Source organism: Plectropomus leopardus, chromosome 21 (assembly GCF_008729295.1).
Source record: "Plectropomus leopardus isolate mb chromosome 21, YSFRI_Pleo_2.0, whole genome shotgun sequence".
NCBI lineage: Eukaryota > Metazoa > Chordata > Actinopteri > Perciformes > Serranidae > Plectropomus > Plectropomus leopardus.
In genome coordinates this window covers 6249645-6272443 of record NC_056483.1, presented here as the reverse complement: position 1 = coordinate 6272443, position 22799 = coordinate 6249645, and the positions used below count along the sequence as shown (strand labels likewise).

Sequence of the window (22799 nt, the reverse complement as noted above, 5' to 3'; positions counted from 1 at the left end):
TTCAAGGTCTGGAAAAATACATATTTACTGCAATTCTAAATATACAGTATATTTATATTAAGAACAAAAACTGTATTTGTAACAAATCAGTTGACTAATGTCCAAACTTGTTTTGCATCTACAGACTTGCTCCCAGAAAACTGCGTGGAGGAGAAAACCAAGTCGTTTGACCCCAACGCCGTCATGGCGGAGATCAAACACGAAGACAGACAGGGCGTTCAGCTCAAGTAAAAACGCACAAGCACCTCGTGTCTCTGGCTGTTTGTCTTTGTGAAGCACAAAACTCACTCTGCTCTTCTGTGTGTGTCTTCAGATATTCCCACGTGTCCCCTCTGGAGCTGGACAAGTTCCTGGAGGATGTTAAGTAAGATGAACTACAGTTTCTGGCTCGTTTTGCACCAGTGATTTCTGTTACTGCAGCGTGGAGTTCAACATTATGTCTCCTTCAGGAATGGGATTTACCCTTTGATGAACTTCGCCTCGTCTCGGCCTCACCCCGTCCCTCGGGCGCTCTCCTTGTCTCAGGAGCAGGTGGAGACAGTCAAGACGCCGACTCCTGAACCGCAGGAGACAGAAACAAGGAAGGTTAGACTTTCAGACACACAAAAAAACATTTTAGAAACACTGCAGGGCTCCAGTTATCACTTATTTAATGCACCAAAGAACAAGTGACATTTCTAGCAACACGGCTCTTAATCAGACGCTGATTTTAGACATATTTCTTATTGCAAGGTATAAGTTGGATTTATGAGTAATTTTTTAAACATAGTTTAAGCATTTTTTTTCCTTGATCCTGCTAAAAATTCAAATTCTTATTTTATTATATTTTTTCTTTCAAAAGAAAAATCATTTTCTGTATCCCAAATTTCCCCTGGGGATCCATAACGAAAGTATTTCTGATTCTGATCATGGGTTATACAATATATTTGTTAACTTGCAGTCGAGTAATTTAAGGTCTGAAAAGAAAAATCAGTTGCAATTCCCTTTTTTGTATAACTCTCTAATGATTCATAAATAATTAATAAAAATATAATTCTGTTTTTGCTGGTTTATTGAACATACAAAAGAAAATACTCAACTAAACGAACAGGAAGACCCTTCAATCATGTGAAAAGGGAAAATAAATAAATAGATAGATCAATCAAAAATGAAATAAAAAGATAAAGAAATCAATGAAAAAAAATACAAATAAATAGGTATAAAAAGGTAGGTAATTAAATAAATAAAAACAATAAAATAAGAGTAAAAAATAAGCTGAAAGGTCAATAAAAAAACGAGCTGTGTTGCTCGAAACGTCACTTCTATAATATACGATATTATAGTAATATATTAACTGGAGCTCTGCAGTGTGTGAGACATTTTTCTCCTTTTGAGATGATAACATTTCCATGGTGGAGGAATATGTTTACATGCCGCTTTCTGTAATATTTCAAGAATTAGAAAAACATTTGGGAAAACGACATCATGTGCCACTGAAGTTTTCACCCAAAACCTTAAACATATTTTTGCTTTGTCCCCATTTTGTCTGCGTACTCCTCCCTGATTGTTTTTGTCGTTGCTGCTGTAGGTCGTTCAGATGCACTGTAATTTGGAGTCAAATGAAGAAGGGACCAAAACTCATGTGAGTCAGTGTTACAGGTACTTTGCCCATTTTAGTTTAAAACCTTTTGTTGGGCTCCTTAACAATCAAGTATATATATTAAAGTATTTTTGCCAGTAACATTTTGTGCTCTCTGCATATATTTCAGAACTTCAGTCAGATACTGAGGTGAAACAGAAATGTAGCGTGATTTAAATTTGACTTTTCGATCTCTCCTCAGCTCTCTTTGTTTCTGAAGATGGATGATAAACTTCATAGGCAGCTTAGCTGTGACATCCTGTCAAGTAAGTTGAACACAACTGTACTTTAAAGAAATACTTCCCAAATGATGATTTGTATACTGAATATACAGTAGTATACCGCAGTGGTCGTGGGTTTGATTTCACCCTCGGCCTTTTGCTGCATGTCATCCCCTCTCTCTCCCCCTTTCATACTATCTGTCCTATCAAATAAAGGGAAAATCCCCCATAAAAAATAATATAAAACAGAAAAAAGAAATCTTTGCTTTTCTTGCATGCCTCTGTGGAAACAGAGTATCCAAAAAAGGAGAAAATTCTTGCTGAATTAGAGTCAGAGGGATGAATGACGGGATAATACGCCTGGGTAAATGATGTTCTGGTAAGGTTTTACTGTTGTTGAACACAGACCCCTATGACATCAATTCATCGAGACTTTTTGCCATTTTTGGATTCTTTGTTCCCTGGAGGCATGCTAGAAAATCTTTTCATAAATTCAGTGTAACCGGGTGAGAAATATTCTACATTTCTACATTTTTTTTAGGTCTACATTTTCATGAAAAGACCAAAATATCTCTCATTAACAGCCAACATCTCTAGCCTTTCTTACTGAAGTTTTTTTATCTCAGTAAACAGGTCATAAATAAATAGTATTTACATAAAACAGGTGGACACTTTAGTTTTTAGCAAACGTTTCTCAAACAAGAGTAAATGTGCGTTTGTTGGGGACAATTTTCAGTGACAGTTTTACTCTAAATTAAACTTCGGTGCACATTTTTATGATATCTGAGCTGTTTTTTGCGATGTGTTTTTAAATAGTTGTTGGACAAAAAAGGACACAGACAGTATTTTCAGTTTGATAAATTCACTGTTGGTTTTGGTCTTTTTATGGGATTTCTCGCCTATAAGAAAAAAAGAGAGAAAATCACTGTAGGTTCATTTTATGTCAGATTTCTGTAACCGATATATTTAATGTGAATCTTTCAGCCGACACCTCTAAAGACCTTGCCAGTGAACTTGTTCACTACGCCTTCATAAATGAGGTAGATATAAAATCTTATTATTTGTTCATAAATGCAAATGCAAAACAGGGACTCATATGTGGTCTTTAAACTGTGTAGGAGGACAGTGAGAAGGTAGCAGGGTTCCTGGAGGACGCCATCAGCCGACACCGGGTCCGATTGCTCGCCTCTGGGAGCACACAGTGAGAAGGGGGCCCGACAGCGGCTGGCCCACGCAGAGGGGCCCGGGCGAAGACCACACGGATCGAGAAAGGGAGAGGGCAGCGGATCACACAGCCGGGAACGGAGCTGACCCAGCTGGGGATAAAAAGGGGACAAATACAGAAGGATGCTGGGCCTCAACAGTCAGTGAATCATCCCAGAGAGAACGAGGAAACGCCAGCGCTGAGCAAGGAACCGAAGGCACCTCTGGTTTCGAGGGCCGGAGGCATCATGGCTGTGTTCAGCAATCCCACAAAGCAGTGGAAGATTGACAAACTCCCTGCCTAAAAGGGCTATCACGCCTTAAGATATCCTGACAACTTTTCCATAATGCCACTATTCAGAACAGATATGTTTCACGTACAAAACGCAGCAGCTATGTTTCCAAACGGACGTTTTATTGCTCATAAGCCTCGTTTGCACTCCAAATGTTGATTGGTGATTATTTACTTTGAATTGTAATCAAAGTAACTTACTAAAGCCCCTCTCCCTTTCAAGCCAGAACATCAGTTTATTACAGTTTTAGGAATTTAATATTCCGTCCAACATGCACTGTTAATACTCATCCAGTCGACTTATTTATTTCTGTTTAACTGTGAACGATAGACGCTTTGCACAAGCCTGTTTTTTTTTTTTTTTTTGCTTTGCTTTTTATGACGTGCAGTTAACACACCTCCCTGCGCTCTCGGCCGAAGGCTCCTTCTCCCCGAGATAAAACACACCATGCCTACATACAGTGACGAGCAGTGAGATGATGCCTCTCTTTTAGCCTGTTGTGCTCTTAAGGGTTTTCCCTGATAAAGTGTTCTGAAAGCCAAAGACTTGCAAAGTGCCTGATATGGCAATGTACTTTGGACTAATGAAATGGCATCGTATGGAGGCAACTGAGGAACAGGTATATGAATTTTATCAGCCGCTGAATTTCTAATATTAAAATTTAAATAGCGCTGAATTCATCAAACTGAAATATTTTACTTTAAAGAAACATGTATCTTAATTAATTTGTTTTGAATTCAGACCTTTGAAATGAATAAATAATAATATATATATATATATATATTTAAGGTTCAGATACAATTCTCAGGAAATAAAAAACAGATTCAAGTTCACATTTGATTGGTGAAATTCAGATATAATGATTCATGAATTTTTTTTAGGTTATTTTAACTGAAATGATTAGATCTGAATTTTATCAATGGAATTTGAGCATCTTCTTTTTTATTTATTTCAATTTGAATTATTAGATCTTAATTTGACCAGATTTGATTTGGTCAAATTTGGTCATCCCAAATCTTTAAAAATAATTAATAAAAAAAAAAAAATTCTTTCAACTTGAATTATTGGATCTGAATCTATTTTGAGCAACCAGAATTATTAATTAAAAAAATTCCATAATTAGGACATTTTTTTAATCTGAATTTGTGACCACTGAAAAAAAATTCAAATTCATATTTTATTTTTAAAACAGTACATTAAGATCAAATTAATTCAGATACATTTTAAGTGAACTATTTCAATTCTGTTATTTCAGGAAATGTTGTGTGGTGTTTAAGTTTGAAGCGTTCAGTGGCTGTTAAAATTCAAATACTCATGTCTCTCATTGACTTCCATACATTGTACCCAACACAAACTTCCAATTTGGAATCTGACAAGCTGTCAGGCTGACTTTTTATTTTAACACCAGATGCATGAGTTCAGTCTCGTCTCACCATGATCATGAGTCCACATAATCAGCCTGTGTGAATGTAAAGATGAGCTGGACACCCAGTAATGGCAGCTCCTTTAAGAGCTGCAGCCTTTGTAAATTGAACGTATGGATCATGTGATCAAGCTCTCCGCTGCAGTCAGTGTTTGTTTGGAAAGAGCTGCAGCTCGTGTACAAAAATTCGGGATACATCACAGGAAGCTTGTGAAGTAAAGTCAGAATTCTTTATAAACAGGAGGGTGAGTGATGGTGATGTGATCTTATTATTATTGATAAATATTACTGCTGTACTTATTTTTGCGGAAAATCCCAAAACCATCTGAGGATCATTTCGAACACTGAAATTGATTTGTCTCGAGGGGTTTTAAAGGAAAAATCTACCCAAAAATCTTTAAGAATGTATGATTTTAGCATTTTCCAGGGGCTGAAGGTGACAAAAAAAAACAATGTATGATAAAAAAAGGGGAATATTTTGCTTTTATTTCCCAGTTTCAGATCTACTGTACTTTTATTTCAGTACAATTTCAGCGTGAACTTTGGGATCGATTGCACTGCAGCCCACACAAACACCAAAATAGAAAATACACTCCTTCAGCTCTGCCAGATTTTCTTGTCAACAATCCAAACTTGGCACTGTGACAGAAGCCTACCATTTGGGTGGATTTCTCCTTTACAAAACTGGACAGCAAAAAGAAAAAAAAAATGAATTGTCTGATCGGTCTTCAGCCGTTTTCTCTTGTTTGTCAGACTCATTTAGCCCAACTTCATTCGTTTCCCGGGTCTGTAAGGTTGCGGTTTCATAACAATTAACATGCTGTACAGTCATTGCTTACAATACTTAATCTACTTTGTGTCAAGCCTTCTTATCAGTGTGTCTCTGAAGACAGGAGCCCTGAATTCTCCCAAACATTTACCGACAACGGGCTGTGTTGTACATATTTGTTTGTGGCTATTAGAGGGGTTTACTTTTAGGCAAAATTTCAATGCAAAGCAGTGCCACTATTGCTCTCGTTTGATCTAGTAAGCTGCATGTCTTAATAGCCTGTGACCATTCAGAAACTTTGCATTTTGCCTTTTGTCAGTCACAGTTCAGTTCCAGAGGGGACATGACCAAGAAAATGAATGTTTAGACTGTGCAAACATTACAAAAAAACCATCCATATCAGTCTTACTTTATGTCAAATGACTTCTTTTCCCGTGAATCTGTTGAATGAAACTTGCCTTTGGATGTGTTCTACTTAAAACTTTGTTCAATATTGTAGCTACTGCAATGAAATACATTACAATAAACAATATGTGACATGTTGGTTGTGTCTGAAATTATTAGGATGTATTTTTATTGGACGAGGATTTAACGTTTGTCGTTCTGAGTTCACTACTCAGGCATATCCCAGTATGTAATAACCCTTCGAAACCTCGGCTTTTTTTTTCCCTTAAAAGGGCAAGATCTTATCTTAAAAGTAGAAAGAAAAAGAACAAGAAAATTACCTGAAACCTTTTTTTAAAAAAAAAAAAAAAAGAAAAAAGAGAGAGCTTAAAAATTACAATAGCTCTTTAACATAATTTCAAATATGTAATTGTGCTAATTATTATTATTATTATTATTTTTTTACTAGCTTACTCTATGTTTTCCCCAAATATTTTTCCCTAGCTGTTTTTGGAAATAGTTTTCTAAATCTAATAATTTCTTGCAATTTGTGGAGCATTTCTTACCAATTTATTTTCAATGTTTCTGAAAGAAAAAAAAAAAGCTTAGATTGTACACTTCTACTACTTCTACTTGTAATTATCATTATTATCATTAGTAGTAGTAGTAGTAGTATTGTTGTTGTTGTATTATAATCTAATAGTAAAAGATGTTATTGATCTTTTTATGTATTAATCATTTAAAAGATTTGATAAAAATATAATAATTACAGTAATTATAACATTTGCAATAGAAATACAACTGAAATTCTCCTAGTCTGATGGATCATAACATTATTTTTTAACTTCATTAAACCCTGAGAGGTTGTAGCATAGACTGTAATAATGTATTAATAATGAATAATTTGTACTACTACTAATATAATTATTATTAGTAGCAGTAGTAGTATTGTTGTTGTTATTGTTGTGTTAAATAATCAAAAAGTTAAATATGTTATTTATCTTTTTATTTATTAATCACTTAGACTTTTTAATAATAATTGTAGTTGATGAGTTTTGATTACGTTCAAAACTCCAAATCCCGCCTAGCATCGCGAGGGTTCTACCATCGCGATATCTTTCATTGAAACCGTGCAAATCTCGCGAGCGTTGTGGTTTGGTGGGCCTCTCCGCGAAGGTGTGCTTCATGGCGGTTACGGAGACTGCGGTAAATAAATTCCTTGATAAAGAGCAACATTAACATTTTTCAGCTACACTGGCGGGTGCGTAAGTAATTCGCGATGTCTGTTAGAATTTGATTTGACCTGAATATCCTGGAAATTGACAATATATCTCACGGGGGAAAATACAGCTTTGCTTCACGCGCCATAGTAATGAATGCCTAACAAACACCAGCTAGCTCCTCGCTAGCATCAACGATATGCTAAATATATACCAGGCCTCGCTAATGATATAGAGTTTTTTGGTGATAATTATGCAGTTATGGTTATTGAAGTGTAATCAATATGGTCCTAGTTAATGCCTTCATCTATGTAGATGAACGCGTTTTCGGTTTAAGTTTAATTTTAGGCCGTTGTTGCCGCCTCACTGAGCTAACGTAGCTAATGTCCGGATGAGAGCCGTCGTTAGCATTCATGTGCATCACGCTAACCGTTGAAAATCTGTGGAAGACGGGGTGGCTGTTTGTAATGGCAATGCAAAAATAATGTTAGCTGCCTGTTTCTTTTATTGTTAGTCTGAAGGCATTTTTTATTTCCCCTAGAATTTGTTGAATTGTTAAAGCTTCCCCGTCAGTCCTCTTCCCCTTGGGGGCTTTCCTGCCTCAGTCTGGTGGACCCAGCGATTAGCGGGTTGCGTAGGTAAGGAGTTTGTCCGGTCCCACCTGGCTTAAATCCGGGTGTATGTCCTGTATATGTTAGCATATTTGATGATAACCTGTGCTGTGTGAGGTGATGTTACTTCTGATTGCAATTCAGGAATTTTCATATTGGGAAAATGTATTTATTGATATGCAGACTAGGGGGTCGACCGATATTTTGTTTCAGGGCCGATACAGATACCAGTTAATAGTAGATGTTGAGTCTGATAACTGATGTTTGTAACTGCAATTACATTTACAATGAAAATGTTTCTGTTAAAATTCAGAATTTGGAATATAACAAACTCCAACATAAAACTTTAATTGAATGCCTTTAGCAAATGATTAATCATAACCGATCATATACATAGGGTTAGAAATGACCTTTTTGTTCACCTGCCAATGTGGCTGGTGGACCACTCAATAGATTTTTTAAATAAAGTTTATGAAAATTTAAATTAAAAAAAAAAAATTAAAATAGCTCCCTGAGCTTTTACAAAGTAAAATATCCCAGCATGCTTTCTTTGCATGTATTGCAGAATGCCTTTCCTGGTGTTGATTGAGTGTAATACTCACACATTTTTGTAAATGTATTTTTGTCAGTCATCAATAAAATAGAAAACTCATATAGATAATCATCAAAATGCCAAAGATCAGGTCCAATAATTGGCCAGGCCGATAATCTGTCGACCCCTAATTCATGCAGGTGTTTCTATTGCAGACTCTGTCACTGGGTTTTTGATTTGCTCTATTAAAATAAATTGCTGTGTCTGATTTGCAGGGAGGTGAAGCTCTGACGATGGAGAATGGACAGGGCACAGGCTCCAAGCTTGGCCTGCCGCCTCTCACCCCAGAGCAGCAGGAGGCACTTCAGAGGGTAGGAACCCCCGAACATATGCAGCATCTGCCTTAAATGTTGTCTTTATAACTTTTAATAGGTTGTTGTTGTTTATACATTTGTGTCAAGCGTTCAAACCATACTGTATGTAAAAAAACATTGTTCGGGTTATTTTCTTCACTTTTTAATGCAGTACATAAAAGAAAGTAGCAAATTAATAATGACAAAAGTAGAAATATGCTAGGAATGTTATCTTCTACGGGTACTTAAAATCGCAAAATTGTGCAGCTTTGTCTGGGGTCATTAGGATTATGTCGCAAATGTGTTTAGACTCAATTTCGACAATTCAAAAATAATAATAAAATAAGGACATTTATGTCACAAGCAGCTTCATTAGAAGAAACACCTCTTTTTTATTTTTATTTTATTTTTAACTCAGATATTGCAAACCGACTTGTATTGTACATGGGTTTAACAGGGATCTTTACTCCTTTGCTGGAAAAAAGGCATGCAGGATGAAATAGTAAATGTAAATATACTGTAAAATGTTTATCATTTTTAGTTTTGTTACAAGTGATCATACAAGAAGCTAAAATATGATGGCTTTTTTGCTTTCCTTTTCCAGGCAAAGAAGTATGCCATGGAACAAAGCATTAAGAGTGTGTTGGTGAAGCAGACCATCGCCCATCAGCAGCAACAGCTCACCAACCTGCAGGTGAGATGTGTAAAATGTTTTGGTGCGCTACCAAACTAAAAGTTTGTAATGCGCGTGTCGTCTGTGAGTCTTTGTTCTTTTAGACAGAGTATCTTAAGCTGTTCGGACATTAGTAATACAGACATCTCTTGACTGAGTAGTCAGTTTTTTTAAAGCTCTCCTGGAAGTCTTGCTCCCCTCTCCCCCATGCTGTGAAAACCCCCACAAGTGTAGACCGCGTGCCCTTGCTTTTGCTTCTGCTCTTTTTCAGATGGAGAAGATCGTCAAGAAGGCCTTTGTTGACATATTAAATGCTTTGCACTTTTAAAAAGGGACTTGTTTATGTTTATTGCTGTGTGGTGATTTGTAATTTAGATAGGGGAGGCAACTCCCCAAACTGTATGTTGTTTAGCGGGAGTCTCTGAATATGGTGTTAGCCTAACCACTTTTGTCTATCTAGCAAAGCAATGACATTTTTGAAAAAGCAAAGCTAAGGGATATCTAACCTACTTTTCAGCACTTTTTTCATCTTTACTGTCTTTCAGATGGCAGCAGTGACAATGGGCTTTGGAGATCCTCTCTCACCTTTACAATCGGTCAATAGATTATTAAATTATTTTTCTGTGCGCATTCCCAATGGAAAAGGACTGTTACCCTTCTTTTACTGGTTGCTTTGGCAACATTCCCTGCCGTTTTATCTAATCAAAGAATGCATATTTTATAAGAAAACATGGCTTTCTACTGTTAATGTACCTGCGACCTGTTTAGTAACCCTGAGATTAATAACTGTTGTTAATTGTCGAAGCACTTGTTATTTGTTTTCTTGAGTCACAATGAGATTTTTTTACTTTTTTTTTTATTAAGAAGATAGGCAAAGCTTTTTTGGCCGTAAATGGACTTATTAAAGGGATTATAAATGTGAGAAAAGTCACTTCTCTTTGAGAAATATGCATTTGCTCGATTTTAAAACAGAAAATTCTTGGCATGGGACGAAAGAGGGATAGCAATCCCTTTAATGGACCAAAATGAGAGAACTGCTGGAACAGGGATCTTTTTGGCCATCTCAAAGTCAAGTTTTTCTGTCAATGAACAAGTCAACTTTCCATCATGTCATGAATCAGGCATATGTTATATTTTGTTGGTAATAGAATGAAATATGGAAACAGACTTACTATTAGGCATCAGTAAAGAGCACAGCAACTTTTCCGTAGTTAAGCCATCCCTCCCCTTAGACTTGAGAAGAAAGTTTGAAATGCTTTCATCAAGACTTTGTATGGATTTCGTTTGAACTCCACGATTACTTTTGTTACCTTACTTGCATCCCTGGACTACAGGTCAGTTACTGAAGCCAAATATTTGTGAGGGCTGTGCATGTCAATCACTTCAGTGTGTTTTTTTCTCCATATGTCTGTTCAGTAGTAACAGAATAGAGGTCATACTGTAATTACAAATGGTGACATCAGTATAACTGTTGTACATGTTAGTATTTTTTCCACAAAGTTCTGTTCATTGATATCCCATTATTACCCTATTTACCTGTCCAGACCCCCTAACTTGGAATTGGCCTCTTAACTATTTTTGGGGGAAAGCAAGCACAGTAGAAAATACACATTTATTATTTGTGTGTGTGTGTGTGTGTGTGTGTTTGTCTTCCTTTCTTTTACTCTCTAATGCTTATCGTGTGTTGTTTTCCTCGGTTGGCAGGTGGCAGCTCAGCGGCAACGTGCCCTAGCCATCATGTGTCGGGTGTATGTGGGCTCCATATACTATGAGCTTGGTGAGGACACCATCAGACAGGCCTTTGCCCCGTTCGGCCCGATCAAGAGCATTGACATGTCGTGGGATTCAGTTACGATGAAACACAAGGTCAGTGCTAAACATGGTTTACACACTGACTTTCTGCCTTGATTTAAATGCAAAAGATTACAAGGGCTGGACCAGAATATTCGACTATTTAGATATTTGTTCTTCATTTGTTGGGTAGGTATTATTTGGTTCACAATTTTGGGATTTGGTTATTTTGTATGTCTTATTACATGTATTTTTTTTTTTTTTTTAATCTTTTATTTATTTTTTAAAAGAAATTCTAAACATAGATCTCAGTGTTTTTCATATATAGATTTATCTGTGGCAGCCGTCCCCCATATCAACATTGACCACCACATATTTAATTATTTTTCGCAAAAATACAAAGATAGGACTGTGTTTAACCAATCCCTTCAAAATTACAAACATGCATAAAGCACACCAAACTTTTTGGGAAATGTTTTTTATAAACAAGGTACAATAACAAAATGCTTAAAATTTATTGAAAGCTAAAGACGTGTTGCAGCGCTGAAAATGAGACGCGTCCAGCTGAGTTTTTCCTGAGTCATGTTCAGCCCCCACCTCCATCCTCAGCGAAACGTCGCTTATTCACTGTTGAATACCACCAAAGCCCCAAAAATGGTATTCAGGACAGCCCTAAAAGTTACAAATAGAGCTGCCTAACTCCTCAATGTTTGTATGTGTTCTGTTCTTCTTGCCTTTCGTGTGACTGTGCAGGGCTTTGCCTTTGTGGAGTACGATGTGCCAGAGGCTGCTCAGCTGGCTCTGGAGCAGATGAACTCAGTCATGCTCGGGGGGCGAAACATTAAGGTAGGTTGTTGGAGATGTGAGTACCTCTTGAGGTCTTTGGTACACATGGAGGAAAGGAAACATTTAAATATCGTCTTTTTCTGCATTTTTGATGTAGTTTGATTAAACAGGGATGTGGATTCCTTTCTCTCACTTGGGATACTTTTAGTTAACTGCTTATGTGACACTGAAGTGACTTGTGGAATTACTCATATGTGACTCATTTCTCTCTCTCCTTGCTTGTCTGTGTCTGTTGGTTCCCAGGTGCGTGTGTTGTGTGCATGTCTGGGTGTGTGTTCAGTGTACTGTCTGTCTGTGTTGTGTGTTATGCTTCCATGATGTCATCAAGGCTATTTAAGTGACCAGTTCCAGTATGGATGCCCAGCGGCGCGTGGCGTCGCTCTGTGTCCAAGGTGTGCTGATGATGGGCTGCGCCTGGTTGGTGTTGCTTGGCCGCCCCATCTGTAGTACAGATCCCAGTCGTACTTAGAAGCTCGTCTTTCGTAGGGAGAGGAAGACTAGGGTGCGAAGCAGCAGAATGAGATCGTGCGTCCGCCTTTCGGTTTGCCACCAGTTCAGCCAGTCACAGTGTGCATGCAGTGTGACTGGCTGAGCTGGGGGTTTGGAGTAACGCCGCGGTTCCATGTTGGATCGTTTCGCAGATATTTATGAAATAGCGTTGGATTTTAACTTTTCAAAAATCAAAGAGTTAGTGCAGTGATGAGGTTTATGTTGGTGCTCAGCTGACAGAGCACCTCTTTGACAGTTAGGCTGATTTTGAATTTGTGGTAATTTAAACTGAGCACTCTGAAAAGCACGCATAGCTATTTTCCAAACATTAGTGTTGGGGATGTTTGAAAAAGATGAAGGTTAAAACGTCAGTATTTTGTACTTTGCAGCCAGTATAAAATTTATTTTAAAAAAAAGGCAAGCAATGTTCAGTGCTTTTTCAGATCTCAGAGCAGCATCAGCTCTTTTAAAGAGTGTAGTAATAAACACAGAATACTTGGCAGTATTGTAGGAGGAGACTAATCTCGGCGGCTATCGAAAGTTAGTGTTGCAGGGCCAAAAGTTTTTGCGGGAGTGCGTTCTCGGTCCGTTCTACAAACCCCTCACTCAGTAGCCCTGCTGGTATGATCTGTGCTATAGGTTGGGCGGCCAAGTAACATCGGTCAGGCGCAACCCATCATTGACCAGCTGGCAGAGGAGGCGCGCGCCTTCAATCGGATCTACGTGGCGTCCGTCCACCCCGACCTATCAGATGATGACATCAAGAGTGTGTTTGAGGCCTTCGGAAGGATCAAGTCTTGCACGTTAGCGAGAGACCCCACCACAGGGCGACACAGAGGCTTTGGCTTCATTGGTGAGCTGGCGGGCCCTCATTCGCTCGTGCTCTTTGTGTTGCCATCGCTCCGCTATTTACTACCATTTTATTCACTTGCAGAGTATGAAAAGCCTCAGTCAGCCCTGGACGCTGTGTCTTCTATGAACCTCTTTGACCTGGGGGGTCAGTACCTACGGGTGGGCAAAGCAGTGACTCCGCCCATGCCCCTACTGACCCCCACGACCCCTGGTGGTCTGCCGCCTGCTGCAGCTGTGGCCGCAGCGGCAGCCACCGCTAAGATAACGGCCCAGGCAAGTATGAATCCCTTCCAAAGGGATTTAATGGCCTTCCAGGTAAATATAACCCAGATCTAGCTAGAATTGACACCAAAAGCACAGATAATATGGGCATAGATTTTTTTAAATTTATGAAGGTGACTGGGAGAAGCCCAGTTTTTAGGGATCACATAAAAACAGTAGTTGCCCTGAAACAGTGTCAAGTTACAGCCCTAAAATATAACACATTCTGGGCTTAATCTCTTTAATCCAGTTTAATGAGTTCAAAACAAAAACAGAATCTTAAGATTTAGTAATTTTGTATAGTACTGTAAGTGATGAAAGCTCCTCCCATTCACTGGTTGGGTGTTAAACTAAGAGTTTTCTCTCTTAGTTAGCACAAACACACTAACAGCTATTTTTCAGTCACAAATATTAACCAGACAGTTGTTTTCCTTGCAGAATGTTTGATTGAGAAGTTTGTTAACATTATTGCTGCATATTTATGACTTGCTAAGAGTAGTTGATGATTTTTGTACTGACGTAATGTTGGTGACCTTGATTCTCACTATCGAGAGGCAAGGCTGAGCTCACTCTGTGCCATGCTGTGTGATCGTTGACTGTGCTGCCTTGTGCTGTGCTCTGTGTGTTTCCCTTACCTAATGTCTTCGGCCCCCCTCTCTTAAGGAGGCTGTAGCTGGCGCATCAGTCCTGGGGGCGTTAGCCGCGCCCCAACTTCTCAGTCAGCAAATGGGAATACCTCAGGCTGTCATGGCTGCCCAGGCACCGGGGGTCATCACAGGTGTGTACCAAGACATGAGTGAGTGCTCATTTTTATAAAAACAATTAATTGTTTTCCATAATTCTGTTAAGAACATACAGCTAAATATGAAATACAATGTAACCTATTGAAACTCTTCTCACTTTTTAATAGCAATGCATGATAAGATAGAGAGACTTTGTCGTCCACTCCGGTGGACATGAAACTATGTATGAAAGTAATTTCACTACAGAAGAGTCTTAATGATCACCAAAGTTAGACACGGAAAAAAAGTGGGTATGTCCATACTGGTATCAGTTAAAGGCCAGATGAGTTGTTATGTATCAGATATCTGCAAAAAAATCCAAGATTGTGCATCCCTACTTTTACATTCCTGTTGAGAGCCAAAAAATACACATACAAAGTTTCCTTCTTAACAAATATGCCTGTGCTTACTTAAGTGCATGTACACACACACACACATCTATATATACAACAGGTAAACAAGCTAAAATAAATAAATAAAAATTAATAAAATGAATACATTAAAAAAAAAGAAAAGAAACATAAGAGAAAATTAAAGAAAAAAAATACAGACACATTTAAAAGGATGCCAGAGTTGTCATTACAGTTATTACAGGGTTATCAAGAATCAGTCAGGTTTATCTTATTGAAATGCTCTGTAAGGGGTCGCCTTGTCAGGTAGCACACATTAACCGTTCTCTCAGTGAAATTTTTTTTCTATATGTAAATGTTTAATCACATCATTCAATACATTTAAGAGAGCTTGTGGGATTTTCTGTTTCCAGTTCAGCAAAATCAGTTTTTGCACCACAATGTCACAAAGAATATCATGTTATATTGGTTATTTGTCAGCTCTGTCGTGTTTCTTTTTTGAGAGTTTGTGGTTATTAGCACGTTTGATGTCTCTGACTGCATGTCCGCCTTTCCCTAAAAGGTGTGACTCCAGTGCGTCCTCCCATACCAGTGCTTCCCCAAGTCGGTCTTGTGAACCCTGTCCTCTCCTCGCCGCCAGTCCTGTCAAATCAAGCCGGCGGCTCCAACCAGCAGGAGAGGAAGGAAGAGAAAGAGGAGATGCTGCAGGACGGTACAGGACAGGAGATGCTGAGTGACCAGGAACACATGAGCATCTCTGGCAGCAGTGCCAGACACATGGTGATGCAGAAACTGCTAAGAAAATCAGAGGTGAGTTTTGGGGGAAAGTGGTCAAATAATTTCTTTTTTAATCCATTAACCCTTTCACAACCTGCTCAACTGTTAATCAGAGAACGTCTTGAGTCACTGTATCTGAATGAAAAACGTGTTGAATTCAACTCAGTCTGGTTGAGCTGTCTCCGCCATTCAGTTTAGGTTTGTTATGATAAGAAAATCCACCAGATGTCGCTGTGTGTTTAAATACTTTCCTCTTAATAACTCTTTCAAATGAATAGCAACAAAAATCACACCAGACCTGAGCACTTCTTACTGAACAGATTTGTGTAACTGCATACCAAAAAAAATGCTCAAGGGTCAAATATTTTCTTAAAAACACGCTCTACCAAACAGTTGGTTTTGTCCTTTTCTGGTAAAGATAATTTAAGGCCTGTATTTAAAAAATTAGGAGGTATGTAAAAAAAAAAAAGTTAAATGTTGTTATTATAGCCCTAAGAGCATAAAANTTACATGAAATGCAACAAGCTAAACAAATTAAATAAAAATTGACCTCTTTTGCTAAGGTATAAATCATCTTTTGATAATTCATTGTTGTTATATTGATACATTTAATGTTATGTATTATATATGCTGTAAAAACTTTAACTGCCTTTTCTGGTAAAAGTAGTGATGCTAAAATAATACATTAAAATTTAATTTGATTTTTTTTCACCACTTGTGACACATTTTCAGCCTACTGTAATTATAAATATGCGGGGAAATAATATTAATGCTGGTAAAACTACCACTTTCATGGTCACAGATTGATTTGTGTTTGTATTTTAAAATGTTTCAAGCATTATGCCAGTGTATGATTTGTTATTTTGATTTGTTTTGCTCTGTTTTACTATTACCATGAATGGCCATCTCAGCTGTTTGGTAGAGGCCTGTATTTAAAAAATTAGGAGGTATGTAAAAAAAAAAAAAGTTAAATGTTATTATAGCCCTAAGAGCATAAAAATGCATTGATTTTTTCCCAGTGCTTTTGTCTATGTGTGGACTTTAAAGGGTTACATTTTTTGCCTTGTTCCTCTCCAGTCTACTGTGATGGTGCTTCGAAATATGGTCGGACCAGAGGACATCGACGACGACCTGGAGGGCGAGGTGACAGAAGAGTGCGGGAAGTTTGGCTCCGTCAACAGAGTCATCATTTACCAGGAGAAGCAAGGAGAAGAAGAGGACGCGGATATCATCGTGAAAATCTTTGTGGAGTTTTCCATGGCCTCAGAGATGAACAAAGCCATCCAGGCCCTCAACGACCGCTGGTTCGGAGGTCGCAAAGTTGTCGCAGAGGTGTATGACCAAGATCGTTTCAACAGCAGCGACCTCTCTGCGTAAAGTGTCTGAAATGGTTCACCAGCACCCGTCACCCGAAACCTGCCCCCCAAACTCATTTCAGTCACCGCAGCTAGAGATGCGGGTCGCTGAAACTTGTAATTATTATGTTTTTATTCCTTCATTTTCTTTTTTTTTTTAATTGCTGTTGATATTAATGTTAAGCGCCACATCAGGAGGGACTCATTCAAAATATTTACATGTCAGATTTTTGCTTTGTGATCTGTGAAGACTCCTTTTTTAGTGCAAGTTTCAAGTTTTTGTAATCCAATCTTGTAACACTTTTCTGTTTTCCTGCTTTAGCTCTTTTTTTTTTCCTTTCATGAAATTGCCGGGACATGTAAACACTCTTTCTTTCTACGATTAAAGGTTATTGTTTGTCCACTAAAGGTGTGATGCATTTTTTTATGAATGGTTATAAATTAAAAAAATCATTTGAAGTTTATGTATTTGCAAACACGCTTTTGTGTCCTCAAATGCTTTAGTTGTCTATACAGAGGTTTCTTCTAGTTTTGTTGCAGTTTGTATTTTGTGGCACATGCATTGTTATTAATGCATGCTCTGAAGACAATGTTCACCTTTGCAAACTATATTTAGCTACTCTGCAATTATTGAAGTTTGTGTCATCTTGCAGCCAACAAATGAGGGAAAAACTTGTAGATCAATTTTTGACATATTGCATGCACAGAATATTAACTTAAACAGAAACACGATTTTTAAACGTGGTAAACTAAAACAATTGAAGTAATCACAGTTAGATGCATGGTGTGAGTACAGCTATTTCTACCTCATTCTTTAATTCCACTACAATTCAGGGACAAGTACATTTGTTCGTAGGCTCAGATTGATAATACAAACTGATTAATAAATAAATTATGTATTATTATAGATAACGGTAAGGCTTAATTGATGATGGGGTGAATCATAAAGTACATTTAACTGTGTATACTAATTATAATTTAATAATATATTGATTCATATTTCTTTAAGAAACATTGTGATTCTAAAATGAGCCATTTTGAATAATAACGTTTACTTTTGTTTTCCCAGCTGCAACACTGAGTGATTCACACATCAGTGCCTCAGTATTTATAAAATATGTACATTGAAAATGGGTTGTTAAGCATAATGAGCACTTATACTTTTTTACAGATATATTTTGATGCAAATACAGGGGGATGCATGTCAAAGAGTAGGCTGTTTGGATTTGGTTTTCTAATGATACAATCATCAAATAATGCATCTTATTGACTATGTTCACAGAATATTAATCTCTAGAGGTTTTCCACTATTTTCAGGAGATACAGTACTTCAGTAATTTAGGATATTTTTAGTCACAGTGAAAAAAATGAAAATCTACAGTAGGCCTACTGTGCAAATGGGTTAGGCCACCTTAAACTTTGTTATATTAGCAAGGTTATAATGATCAAACATTTATTTCTCAGCAATGTCTTTACTAAAATACAATCACAACAACAAGGAAATTTGTATGCAGTATTAAAAGCATAAATAGTTCAGATTTTATCAACTAAAGTTTCAAATATTTAGAGTGACTTCTTTCCACTTAGCATATCTTGAACTGTCTGTGCCAGACAATATGAGATTTACAATACTAATCTTATTGTGTATTTACACCAGGCTGCATTCAAGACATGTCCAAAGCTCAATATTGATTGTTTTTCAGTTTCTTTTTTTATGATTGTACGATTGCATGTTTCACACTAAATATCTACCTCAGTCTGAAGAGGCCATTTTTATCTCATTTTTTTTTTGTATCTTAATAAAAAGACTAAGAAATAATACATCTTTCTATCTATCTTTAACCTGATGAAGTTGTTTTATTTGGAAATATTTGCACTTTCAATACAGTATACATATTTCCTGTATGTTCTGGTTGTATTTTAGTAAAGAGACTACTGAGAAATAAATTTGCATGATCATTATAACCTTGCTAATATAACAACAATAAAGCATAATACTGTAATTTTAATTTTTGTAATTGTAACTCAAAATATCCTTAATTTTTGATAGATAGCTAGATGTAAATATATATATATATCCTCATTACAACTTTGTTTCAAGAACAAATCTTTAGTGGAGACATAGTAGAACAAAGTACTGTATGTTAGTAATTTCTGACATTATAATTTAAAATAATGTAATTTGACCTGTGACAAGAAGTTTTGCAGCACTTCACTGGTTTGGGGTTTGAAAAAGCTGCAGCGGTTGAAGCTGTCTGCCACCCGCCGCTGGGTGGCGCTGCGGCGCCGCAGAGCTCCGGAGGCTCCGGCTCCGTGTGGCCTCCGCTCCTGCTCAAACTAAGCCCAGCCCCCCACACGCCAAACCGGCCTGCCTCGGCTCAACAAGAGGGAGGGATGCGCGGCTGTTGCTGAAGCTCCTGCTCAGGCTACGTCGCTTTAAAACAGCACTCAGTGAGCAGTTTCTTTTAAATCTTTTGGGATGGTGCTGCTACACAAAGCGGTTCGGTTAAGAGGGTGTTTACCGTGAAGTCCGTGAAAGTGAGCTCGTTGACGGCTACCGGGCACAAAGACGCTCCGCTGCTAGCCGATGTTAGCTAACTAGCCTGCTAACAACACAACCGGTGAGGACGAACACATCCCTGCGCAGCCATACTCGGGTTAATCTCTGCTGCCTCGCTCCGTGGGTTATGCTGGCTGTTTTTAGGTAGTGTTTTATCCCTGAGTTTAGTCGGGTGGTTGTGTTAGCAGCCGCCGCTCATGACTGGGACACTTGTTCGTGCATCGCTCGGTGATCGGCTGCGTTTTTTCAGCTAGCCGCGGCGGGGCTTCATTCAGGGATGTGGCGGTAGCAAAACAAGCTAACTCCCGTCTCTGTGAAGAAGTGACTGCGAGAAGTGAGGCAACACTTGAGCCAAGTGGGAGTTCTCATTTTTTTTTTTTTTTTTTTTTTTTTTTTTTTTTTTTAGCCGTGATTGTGGAGCGGATGTCACGAGGACGAGCCTGACAATATTTGCACACATCTGAACCGAAACTGGGATATCGCTAACAGATCGGAGGGATTATTTTTGTGTCTCTATAAGTGGATTTCGGCCTCCTGATCGGGATCGCAGTGAGTGTTTTTGACATTGAAGGAGCCCCTCAAAACATCCTCTCTCCCGCCGACCTTCACCCTCCGATGCGGAGATTTCAGTAGCACCGGCAACGCAATCCCCCCCCGGCGGCCGGACATGCTGAAGTGTATCCCCCTGTGGCGCTGCAAACCGCCACGTCGAGTCGGTGGACAAGCGACATTGCAACTTGCAGACAGTCCCCGATGAGGTGTTTCGCTACAGTCGCAGCCTGGAGGAGCTTCTCCTCGATGCCAACCAACTCAAAGAGCTACCAAAGGTATGCAGGGTGGAAACCCAAAGATTGTCTCCTGTGTGTCCATCAGCAATGTGTATCTCTCTCTTTACTCAAGTGGGTCCTGCGTGCAGCTTTCTTGGTTTTAATTGTGTCAAACTACACACGTTCACGTGCTTTTATTAATCCACATATCTGAAAGTCAAAGGTTACTCAGGGTGAAATAGCTTGCATGATATCACCTGCTCAGGTACTTCCTTCTCAGATAAGTTGCCTCTTTGCAAATGCGTCTGGCCCCTCTGGCCTGCAGTGGTGTAACAGTATTGGATAACTAGGAAATTTTGCAAGAAATTTTGACGTGTGCATGTACACATTTACTATAAACGGCCTACTACAAGTACACGAACTACATACTATATGTACTACAGGTACTGAGCACTACGTGTATAAATATTGTTGGCATATACAATAGTGTGTGTGGTAGCTGACAGCTGTGGGTGTGTGGGGCTGGCTCTGTGCTTTATTGCCTTTTTTATAGGGATCAACAGATTATCGGCCTGGCTGATTAATGGAGTCCAGAGGAACTTCTACTGTGTAAAACCTCAGGGAGCTATTTTTATTTATTTATTTTAAATTACATTTTTCACTTGACTTTATAAAAGAAATGCTGCCAGGAACTTGTTGTATATAATGTTGAACTTTTCAGTTTTGATTAAATGTTTGCTAAAGGCATTTAAACAAAGTTTTGTGCTGGAGTATGTCATATTCCAAACTCTGAATATTGACACAAAGATTTTGATTTTTGTTGTAAATGCATATTTGTTACAAATATCCGTTGCCAGTCTCATTAACTACCAATAATCGGTATCAATATTGGCCAACCCCTAATATATATTTAATATTCATAATCCCAAAAGTAGCAACAGTAGTAGTAGTAGTAGTAGTAGTAGTAGTAAAGGCTGTATTAGTATATAATACAACTAAAAACACTGATACAATGTTTACATGATCTTTTAAAAAGAAGCTTTTGCTCCTGGCATCCCTCTGTTAAGCCAAAACCACGAGTCCAATCATCAACATAATATGATCAAAAATGTCCATTTATTTACAACTGGGATAGTTATGTATTTGAAATTATTTTTACAGAATTATTTTTTTCTAGAGCACTTTCAAAAGTGCTCTAGAAAATTTCAGATAATTTTCTTGTACTTTTATTTTTTAATTTATTTTACTAAGTTATTGCATTTTTGTGTCATTTTTTTGGCTCATTGCCTTCTTTTCATGTTTCTGAAAGAAATCAGGCCAATTTGCTCGGGTTTCAAAGGACTAAGAATGCAGAGGCCTCTCTGGCTGCAGGGTGGATATGCTGCATGTTCATCCCTGACCAAAACAGCTGGCACACAACATGCAGCCTGTAGTAAGGCTGCACTGGCCAGTTGGATTGGATGCAGTGGGAAGGCATGCGTGGAATGAACTGCAAACGCTGTCCCCACCCACACACCCACTATTTGAAATATGACAAAAGGTCTCTTTGCACGGCCAAAGAGTTTATTTTAAGGGAAGCGGAGTTGTTGTTGGTCTGTGTGTTTCCTTTCCAGAGCCGTGGAACAAAGCACTTGCTTGGTCGATTTTCTCCTTGTTTTAAGCAGTTTGAGGCACTGTTCATTATTAGGGCAATGCGCTGCGGTTGTGAGGAGTTTGTATGAATAGGCCGGTCAGTGCTGGTCGACACTGTCAGTCTCTCACTTTTCATGGCTTTAGCTCAGTGGTGAAAGGGGCAGGTGGCACGTCCACTAATGAAGATCGTTCTCAAAGTCAGGGTCAAAAGAGGCCGAAGTGTTGACAGCAGGGTTCCTACGGTCAGGAAAACCTGGAAACGTCAGGGAATTTGCACATAGCAATTCCCAGCCCTGGAAAAGTTTTGTAAATCTAAATACACTCTGGAAGTTTTTGAAAAGTTATAAAATTTTGTTTCACAAACCTGTATAATAACACATGATGTGTTCGTGGATCATCGTAAATGTGAAAATCCAATGATAATGTCTTGCTATGATAAATGGTGTAATTTTTGGTTATTTTTTTAAGAAAACATGGTTTTGGAGGCATGCTTTTTGACTTTTTAAATCTCAAAATTTTAAGAAAGAAAAAAAAGCCAAAATGTTTTCTTTAAAAATTGTAAAAGAAAATTATGTTAAAAAAAATTGCCAAAAGTTTGTTCTTTAAATCGCCAAAAAACTTTAAAGGGAAAAAAGCCAAAACGTTCTTGAAATTGCCAAAAAAAAAAATTAAAGAAAAAAACAAATCACCAGAAGTTTTTCTCCTTTACAAAAAATGCCAAAAACCTTTTAAAGGAATTTTTTTTTTTAAAAAAAACTGCATTAAAATAAATAAAGACCAACACCATTTAAACTTATATGCCCCTTCCCTAAGCCAAAATAATAAAAATATAAGCCTCTCCCCAATTACTAAATTTTTTTTTTAAAAGGCCTCCCTCTTTTTGCACCACCCCCTCTTCTCTCATAAACAATGAACAGTCCCTAAGTTTTATTTAAATATTCAGTTCTGATCCTGTTCTGAATCCATTAAAAAAAAAATATATATATATGGAAATGTATTAGTAAAAATGTGTATGAGCCCTGTGACAGGGCAGCCTG

General features: G+C 38.0%; 3 protein-coding genes across 10 annotated transcripts in view; all 3 read left to right on the top strand.

Annotated features, from left to right (window-relative positions):
- Positions 1-3998, top strand: part of nrbp2b (nuclear receptor binding protein 2b) — a 44514-nt gene extending 40516 nt beyond the window's left edge. The window contains exons 12-18 of the mRNA XM_042510775.1: positions 125-227; positions 314-364; positions 450-585; positions 1568-1621; positions 1821-1884; positions 2824-2879; positions 2958-3998. Coding sequence (XP_042366709.1) covers positions 125-227; positions 314-364; positions 450-585; positions 1568-1621; positions 1821-1884; positions 2824-2879; positions 2958-3044 — 551 coding nt within the window. The 3' untranslated portion in view covers positions 3045-3998. The remainder of the gene's footprint in view (positions 1-124; positions 228-313; positions 365-449; positions 586-1567; positions 1622-1820; positions 1885-2823; positions 2880-2957) is intronic.
- A 3054-nt stretch (positions 3999-7052) lies between these two features.
- On the top strand, positions 7053-17211 carry LOC121960459 (poly(U)-binding-splicing factor PUF60-like). 8 transcript variants are annotated; one of them, XM_042510156.1, is made up of 12 exons: positions 7053-7117; positions 7673-7769; positions 8550-8645; positions 9232-9321; positions 9846-9896; positions 11005-11166; positions 11845-11937; positions 13066-13279; positions 13361-13593; positions 14203-14335; positions 15234-15481; positions 16526-17211. In XM_042510156.1, exons 3-12 carry the CDS (start codon positions 8568-8570, stop codon positions 16823-16825), a joined length of 1602 nt encoding a protein of 533 aa, XP_042366090.1. In that variant the 5' UTR covers positions 7053-7117; positions 7673-7769; positions 8550-8567; the 3' UTR covers positions 16826-17211. The 8 variants fall into 8 exon arrangements, with proteins under 8 accessions (XP_042366090.1, XP_042366094.1, XP_042366092.1 ...); XM_042510160.1 differs by lacking the exon at positions 7673-7769 and having other exon boundaries at positions 7059-7117; positions 13361-13551; positions 14203-14317; XM_042510158.1 differs by lacking the exon at positions 7673-7769 and having other exon boundaries at positions 7059-7117; positions 13361-13551.
- A 2564-nt stretch (positions 17212-19775) lies between these two features.
- scrib (scribble planar cell polarity protein) overlaps positions 19776-22799 on the top strand; it is an 81044-nt gene continuing 78020 nt past the window's right edge. Inside the window, 2 exon segments of the mRNA XM_042510528.1 lie at positions 19776-20060; positions 20062-20190. Coding sequence (XP_042366462.1) covers positions 20031-20060; positions 20062-20190 — 159 coding nt within the window. The 5' untranslated portion in view covers positions 19776-20030.

Coding starts and splice junctions, on each gene's coding strand:
- LOC121960459 (XM_042510154.1), top strand. CDS start 7,097: ATGGCGGTTACGGAGACTGCG. Junction 11,938..13,065: donor TCGGGGGGCGAAACATTAAG/GTAGGTTGTTGG, acceptor TCTGTGCTATAG/GTTGGGCGGCCAAGTAACAT. Junction 13,280..13,360: donor CAGAGGCTTTGGCTTCATTG/GTGAGCTGGCGG, acceptor ATTCACTTGCAG/AGTATGAAAAGCCTCAGTCA.